The sequence below is a fragment of the Nicotiana tabacum genome, chromosome 22 (genome assembly GCF_000715075.1).
Source record: "Nicotiana tabacum cultivar K326 chromosome 22, ASM71507v2, whole genome shotgun sequence".
Classification (NCBI taxonomy): domain Eukaryota; kingdom Viridiplantae; phylum Streptophyta; class Magnoliopsida; order Solanales; family Solanaceae; genus Nicotiana; species Nicotiana tabacum.
Genome location: NC_134101.1, coordinates 160,101,553 through 160,109,301, shown reverse-complemented (window position 1 = coordinate 160,109,301; position 7,749 = coordinate 160,101,553). Strand labels below are relative to the sequence as shown.

At 34.1% G+C, this 7,749-nt stretch overlaps 1 protein-coding gene across 4 annotated transcripts; it reads right to left on the bottom strand.

The window, feature by feature from the left end:
- Positions 1-2,373: 2,373 nt before the first annotated feature.
- On the bottom strand, positions 2,374-7,089 carry LOC107802485 (receptor-like cytosolic serine/threonine-protein kinase RBK2). 4 transcript variants are annotated; one of them, XM_016625999.2, is made up of 9 exons: positions 6,828-7,089; positions 5,752-6,147; positions 4,962-5,213; positions 4,695-4,849; positions 4,458-4,537; positions 4,213-4,348; positions 3,961-4,110; positions 3,707-3,783; positions 3,315-3,636 (listed from the first exon to the last, which is right to left on the bottom strand). In XM_016625999.2, exons 2-9 carry the CDS (start codon positions 6,122-6,124, stop codon positions 3,627-3,629), a joined length of 1,233 nt encoding a protein of 410 aa, XP_016481485.1. In that variant the 5' UTR covers positions 6,125-6,147; positions 6,828-7,089; the 3' UTR covers positions 3,315-3,626. The 4 variants fall into 4 exon arrangements, with proteins under 4 accessions (XP_016481483.1, XP_016481484.1, XP_016481485.1 ...); XM_075244282.1 differs by having other exon boundaries at positions 5,752-6,144; XM_016625997.2 differs by having other exon boundaries at positions 2,374-3,783.
- Between the last annotated feature and the right edge of the window lie 660 nt (positions 7,090-7,749).

Here is a 7,749-nt window from a genome sequence, read left to right as displayed (position 1 = left end):
ATTTCTTAAACTAATACTGTCCAAGATTTTTTTTGGCCAAAAATATTTTCTCCAAAGTTAAGGTATGTGATCAAGCATTTAGAAGGAAAAGTGATTGTAGAAGCAAGCAAAAAAAAAAGATTCTTCCCAAAAATACTTTCTTGAAAAACACTTCTGAGAAACATAAATCACTTTTTAAAAGCTTGGCCAAACATTAATTGTTGTTCAAAGTATTTTTCAAATTAATTAGTCAAACATAAATTATTTTTTCACCAAAAGTATTTTTTTAAAGCATTTAAAAAAACACTTTCAAAAGAAGCTGATTTTAACTTGAATACCACAACTATTCTTTAAAAAAGTATAGTCCAATTAGATAAGAGCATATGCGTTACGCAACAAACACTTTGATTTGTGGTGTGAGGGGTTTGGTAGGGCCAGCGTCCAAATAGGTGGAATTTGTTGGCCCATGTTACTGCTTACAACTTCAATTTTGATTTTATTGACAGTTGGTCAAATCCCACCTTTCCATCTACTTTTCTTTGGACAATATCACCCTCACATTGTTGGATTTTACATTTTTGGAGATTTTGAGGGAAATGGAGAATCACCCTCAAAGATTTGGGTTAGGACATTCCAAATACATTAATTTTAATGGTACATTATACATTAGGGAGAAAGAAAACAAAAATGTATTATCAATCTTGTTTTTTTACAAACCACACAAACACAACCAAAAAATAAAAAATAAACTTGATAACCTTAATCACTAAAATTTACACTAAAGTCAAATTCATAAATAACCTTCTAGCCACTTTCTTGTCACTCCCAAAAACCACAATTGGAGCTTCTGCTGTAATAACTGCCCTCCCAAAAATTGCAAGGTGTGATTTTGCACCCCATAAGGATTGTCCTGTTTTGACTGAATATATGTATTTCAAAGAGTTTTTTGAAGGGAAACTTACACAAATGTCTCAAATAAATCTCAACTTACCAACCTCTAGCCATTAGTCATATACTTATTAAAACTAGCCAACAAAAATTGAAAAATCAAATAATAGGTTTTTTTCTATCAAAGAATCACATGCAAAAATCACCTTCCATATTTTTAAGCGTGATTGACAACATTAGATACAAGACGGAAAGGAAATTTCATGGACGGGGTAGCAAATAAGGTGATGAAATACAAAAATCTATACAATATTCCAAAAAATCTAAACAAAAAAGGAACTTTTTCAATGGATATAGTTGAAATTCATTGAAAATATATAGATAAGTCAATATACAAATTTGAGGAAGATTGGAGGTTATTTGGACTGATTTTGTATCAAAATTCGTAATTAAATCGAGTTAAAAAAAGTCTTCTGCGACACATATATCAAACATGTATCACGCATGTATCTCACACAGAGGTATACATGGATATACATGTGATACACAATTGATATAAATATGATACATATGTGATACACAGTGTGATACACATATTATTTTTTTTCTTGTTTAGTTTTTATTTCGAATTTTCAATTCAAACCACCTCAAAATTTCACCAAATCATCCCAAAACTGAGATTCAAGCTCCTTAAGTTTTGCTCAATCTATTCTAATAATACCCACTCAAAACAAAGCAAAAATTTGATTTTTTTTTGCTACAAATAGCTAATTGGCTAATTTGGCTAATATCCGAAATATTTTATCAATTGGCCAATTTTTGTAATGAGCTACTTATAAATGGACATAGCTGGTAAATTCCCTTTTTTGAACTTCTTAGCAATTTTAGTATTCTTGATAAAGGACTTGGAAAATCAGGACCGTAAGTTAAGTTATTCGAACTCAATAACTCTGGCTCATACCTCATAAATGTGCTTAAAATGCAATAAGTACAGATAATTAACGCAAATCAAATGAATTATGGTAGAATCCCAAATTCAGACATATTAAATTTAAATCCTATATCCAAAAATATCAAACTGCACAAGAATAAGATTGGCTTTCCTCTATAAGTATTACTAGTGTTAGAATTCCACCAAAAGAAAACAAATACAAGAGCTACAAAAATGTGGTAAAAATTGCACGATAGGGCGCCCCATTTACCTATACCTATTTTTTTTTTAAAGTTTTAACTTGTACCCAATTTTTAAACAACTTTAGCTCCTTTCTCCTCCTCCTTTGTTTTTTTTTTCTTCTTCTATTAACAACTGAAAGGCACTATGATTAATTCTCTAATACTACCACCATTCCATATGTTTGACCAATTAGGCTCAAACTTCCCAGCCTTACTTCAAATTTATCGTCGAGAAGGATACTGCTAGCTTGAACATCTCTTCAACCAGAAAATACATAATATAATTAGTTTGGTGTAGAACTTTACAATAACTTGAACTTAATAATGGTTCTGTTACAGACAAAAATTGTGTATATCATCATTTGAGGAGAAAATCAAGAATGCGAAAAAGTGAAAGAAACAAATACCTATGAACAAGGGAGGATTACACTCATGGTGTAAATAGGCTAAATTTTCAGCTCTAGAGCTGAAATTCGCCAGTTACAAACAAAAACTTCAGCTGAAGTTCGACAGTTACAAACAAAAACTTCAACTCTAGAGCTGAAGTTCGACAGTTACAAAACAAAAACTTCAGCTCTAGAGCTCAAGTTCGCCAGTTACAAAATAAAAACTTCAGCTCTAAAGCTGAAGTTCGCCAATTACGAAACAAATACTTCAGCTCTAGAGCTGAAGTTCGCCGGTTACAAAAATAAAAACTTCAGCAATTACAAACAAAAACTTCAGCAAATAGAGAACAAAACTTCAGCTACTATGCTTAAGTTCAGCAATTACAAATAAAAACTGCAGCACACTTGGTCCCGTCTACTAGAATGCTGAAATTTTGCGTAATTGTTTTTGCTACTTCAGCCCCATATGCTGAAGTTACGCGAAAAAGTGGGTACGCTTGCAATTTTTTTTGCAAAGCGGGCACAAGTTAAAACGTGACCCAAAAAGCGAGTGTAGATGCAAATGCCCCAAAAATGTGGCAAAGAGAATCTCAAATTCTCAATGCATACTCTGACTATAGTAAGTATTTACAGGTTTGGATGTACAAGCATATCTATTGTACCGCTGCAGGATCAGCCCTTGCCAAAAGTTTTCAGTATCTCATCGTTTTCATTTGCTTCATCCCCCCCACCGTTAAAATGATCATAGATTTGACAGCCTAAGAGTTGTAGGGGGGTTGTGGGGGGGGGGGGATTGAAGATCTTGCATAGTCATACCTATGACATTTTCTCCCCATGTACGTCTTTCTTGCTATAAGCGACTTCCCTCTTAGATATCAAGCTTCATTTGTTGAGATAGGTAGGCGAATTCAAGATTGAGAGTCAATAAGTTCACAATGAGTGTGATCTTATTATACGTATACACCTATTTTAATTACTTTTCCATATATATATAGAGAGAGAGTTCGATTCGAATCAACTTGCCCTAAATTCGCCTCTGGTACCAACATAAGCCTTGATGCAGTCAGCAACTTCATGTAATACCAATAATCACGAGGGAGAAATCAACTGAATCCCACCTTCGCATTTCCAATCTTGTCTGTTTCGACAAATGTATTGAGCCTTAAGCCAAATCCATCTCACTGTCTCAGAATTCCAATGCTATCTGTTCCTGCAGACTCAAACCACTTAAGCCTCTACTCATTTTGCTTTCTTCTGCATTAAAGAGTTCTTCATAATACCTCTTCCAATGGGAAGGTTTCCTACATCTCCTGATTAAATCCAGGCTTTTACTGTTGCCTTTTAGAAGCAGCAAAATCTGTATCAATCCAGAGTTCAGATTTTAGTTCATAAAGCGCTACATAAGATAAATGCAAGTGACAGAATTGAAATAGGTGATGCAGCGAGAAAATGTATAAAAACAAAGATTTAAAGTAATATGTTCTTAGGGTCTACTTGAAAAACTGAAATTGATCAAATGTCTTTCAGCACTTGCCTGATTTATTCGAGGTCGTCTTATTGAAGACTGTTGCACACACAAAGAAGCAGCTAAAACCATGAGGTTAATCTGTAGTAAGTTATAGTCATCAGCAAGTGAAGGATCGACGAGCTCTCTAATTCTGTTCTTCTTCAGCAAAGGTTTAGCCTAGAATAAGCAAACAGGAGTGTTCAGCATGTATAGTTGACATACAAATGGTAGTCGTAGATAAGATATGCAGGGGCAAAAAATAGTAATGGCGGAGCATACCCAAATGACGAGGCTTTGTTGTGAATAATCAAGGGCTCTACGTCCAGTGATAAGTTCCAATAATAGCACTCCGAAAGCAAAAACATCAGTTTTTTCATCTACTATGCCATGCATCAAGAACTCCGGAGCAAGATACCTGCAACCACAAGGTTTGATCAGAAAACTATAATAAGACAAACTCATACGAGAATTAGAAGCCTAATATTGCAAGTAGGAAGGTAAAGGGAAGGCCAAAGCATACGTACCCAAATGTTCCTTCAAATTTTGATATAGTGAGGTGAGTCCATCGCTCTGGTAGCCATTTTGCAAGCCCAAAATCACATATCTGAATATAAAGCAGAAAGTACTAGAAGTCTTGTTGGTACCAAGAAAGTTGTAAGTAAGAAATATAGGATTCTGTTTCCAGTGAGTACACTTTAAGTAAAGCACTTGACAATTATGAGAAAAATGTTAATAATTAATACTCTATAAGTCTAAAATACCTGAGGTTCAAGGTCCTTCGTGAGCAATATATTTGCTGCTTTAATATCTCTGTGGATAATCCTTCTTTGACCACCTTCATGAAGATATAGTAGCCCTTCAGCTATTCCTATGGCTACTTTATACCTGATTTTCCATTCTAGTTTCTGCTTTGATGCTGCGAAATATTGTAGAATTAGAGTAAAGAAACACAGAAGAATAAAAGAATTAGACACAATACATGAGATTTGTTAAAATGTTAGGGGAAGTTGGACAAATTAAACACTAACCATGCAACATATTGGCCAAGCTTCCATAAGGAGACAACTCAAGAACAAGAAAGAGTCCACCATCAACAGCATAACCAATCAATTTAGCAGTGTTTGGATGGTTGATATGTGCCATAATCCCAAGCTCAGATAAGAAATCCCCTATTCTCTCATCTTGTTGTCCCCTCATTAGCCGCTTAACTGCGATATATTGGCCATTTCTCAAGCGCCCTTTATGAACTTCAGCATAACCACCCTTTCCTATCAAATTTTCTACAGCAAAAAATTGCCAAAGATTTTAACCATCAGAAACTAAAAAGTTGAAGATTTTTTCAATTAACAATAGTTACACAAAAGCAACAAAAAATATGCCCCAATCCCATGCAAGTTAGAGTCGGCTATATCAATCCACACTATCCATGTCATCCCAATTATGCCGGCTTAGTCTAGCATTCTAAAAATTAGTTTCTCTAGCACTAGTTACTTTCTACTAGCATATATATCTGTAGCAAGCCTGAAAACTCTTAGCAAATATCAGACCTAAAGCAACCGTACTAACATGGTCGACTGAAACTTAATACTAATAGTTAACGTCAGTTGCAATCGACTATATGAATCCTAGTATCGCTGATTCAAGGCTGCCTCATCCGATATTACAACAATTACTTTCTCTAGTACTAAAAGTTCTCTACATTATAAACTAGCATATAAATCTCAAACAAGCCTAAAAGCTCCTAGCGAACATGGACCTAAAGTAACCGTACTAACATGCTTAAAACTCAACAATTATTATTTCAAGCAAATGACCAACCTTGGTGAAAATTGTTGGTTGCAGTTTGGAGCTCAGAGAGGGTAAAAAGTTTCCACTGAGGTTTGAAATAGCTCAAACCATTATCAAGAATGGGATTTGGCATGACACTGCTGCTACTTGTCTCTCTCATGCTTCTGCTGAATCTTTTGGACAGTTTGAGAGAACTAATTAGAGGATCTTTGGCGAAGTGTCCTTTTGATTTACTTCTGAATAGCTCGAGAAAACCGGTCCATCGAGAAGCAGATGTTTGAATTTTCGGGCCATCAAATTCTGAAGTGCTGGCTTTTGAAGAGTCTGATCCAGATTCTGCAGTTCTCAAAAAGTCCTCAAGTACTGTATCAGGAGAATATGTATTCACCTTTCCTTTCTCCATTTCTAGAGCTCCAACGTCGTCTACTATAAAGTAGTTGCAAACACTTGTTAGATTAATGGGCTAAAACACACAATATAATGACTGTTCAAATCAGGCATAGTTACAAGAGTTGTTTAAAGTAGAAAGGCAGAGCCAAATCAAGAACAAAAGACAGCTTTTAAAACGACTAATCACTATAATTGGCAAAGAAACTAAGACATATGACAATAAAAATAAAAAGGTTCAAACTTTAGAACAGGAAAGGGCCAAAATATCTGAGGTAAAAAACAGAAATGCTGAAAATGGCCGGAACAAGGAAGTGGAAATCAACAGGTAAAACAGAGCATCTCCCAGAAACTATTATTCTTTCCTTTTCATTCATTTTATATAGCGGTGATTGACAGAGTACAGAATTTGCAAAAGAAAGAAAGACTTCTCATACATACCAAAAATATCTTTAGAACTCAGTGGTCTTAAACATGTTCATTAATGGCTACGACGACATGTCATTAGGAACAAAATAGAAAGTTAAAACACTCATTCTTATTGAAACATACAAAACGAAAAATATACTAAAATGGAAGGGAGAAAGTACTATCAAGAAAGATGAAAAATTGAAGAAAAACCTGAGCAGCCACATATAAGTATTTCTGCAAACAGAAAAACTAGAAATACCCAGAAACCGGACTGACATGCATATATATATATATATATGATGACATACCAGAAAGAAGAACAGAGAGTTAATTCTCCAGAAGCAAGCACAAAGCTCCAGAAGTACAGAAAGTTAACGGTGGAAGAGATAATACGGAGATTGTAGCTAAATATTTCTGGGTTTTAGGATCATCACAAGACACAAGGAATATGTAGGAAATAAAGAATTCGTTTTTTTCTTCTTTTTATTAGCAGGGGTTTTTTTGAAATAAAGGAGAATTCAAGTTTGGCGTCCTAATTTCAATTTTATGGCTTCTTTATGATCTCTTTTTGTTGTTATCCCTGAATGAGTACTTTTTATTATTATTACTCTTTTGAAACACGCAATAGGCAGATGTTGCTCTATTTTCTTCACATACAAGCTGCCTAACTTACCCCACACCTCACCAACCTAGAAACCTCAAAATAAGGAAATAAAATATAAAAAGAGAAGCTTCAAAATAAGGATAGGAAACGGAAAATAGAATTAATTATTTTTAAGAACTGCATGGTAGAATCATTGCTTTAATATTTAGGAAGAATGACGAAATATTTGAGCAGCCGCATTCACATGATTCTCATGCTTTGTTGGAAGTTTCTATATGGATTAACAACTTCAAAAATTGAGTTCTCCTCCATTTGAATTTGATTAGCTTGAATATTTAGTTTTTAAACATTTAATTTGCTGTTCTTTCATTTCAAGGTAGTTGACCCACTAAATTTGAACTCTTTTTTTATAATAACAAATTTTGACTTTAAATCATATGCATTAACTTTGTACATCATCAAGTTAATTAAATTAACCTGTGACAATAGCTAACACGACTGATGATATGATAAGCTGAAATATATAATGGCAATCAATTTTATCCAACTAAATTGCATTAAATATATAACGAACTTTTATAGTATTGGTATAATTGTAATCAATATGGTTCCTCGTGACTCCTACA

Excerpts from the sequence above, each read along its gene's own strand:
- LOC107802485 (XM_016625997.2), bottom strand. The coding sequence starts at position 6,124 with ATGGAGAAAGGAAAGGTGAATACATATTCTCCTGATACAGTACTTGAG. Across the intron at positions 4,538-4,694 it reads CGAAGGACCTTGAACCTCAG|ATATGTGATTTTGGGCTTGC; the intron begins GTATTTTAGACT and ends CTTTATATTCAG. Across the intron at positions 3,784-3,960 it reads GACGACCTCGAATAAATCAG|ATTTTGCTGCTTCTAAAAGG; the intron begins GCAAGTGCTGAA and ends GGATTGATACAG.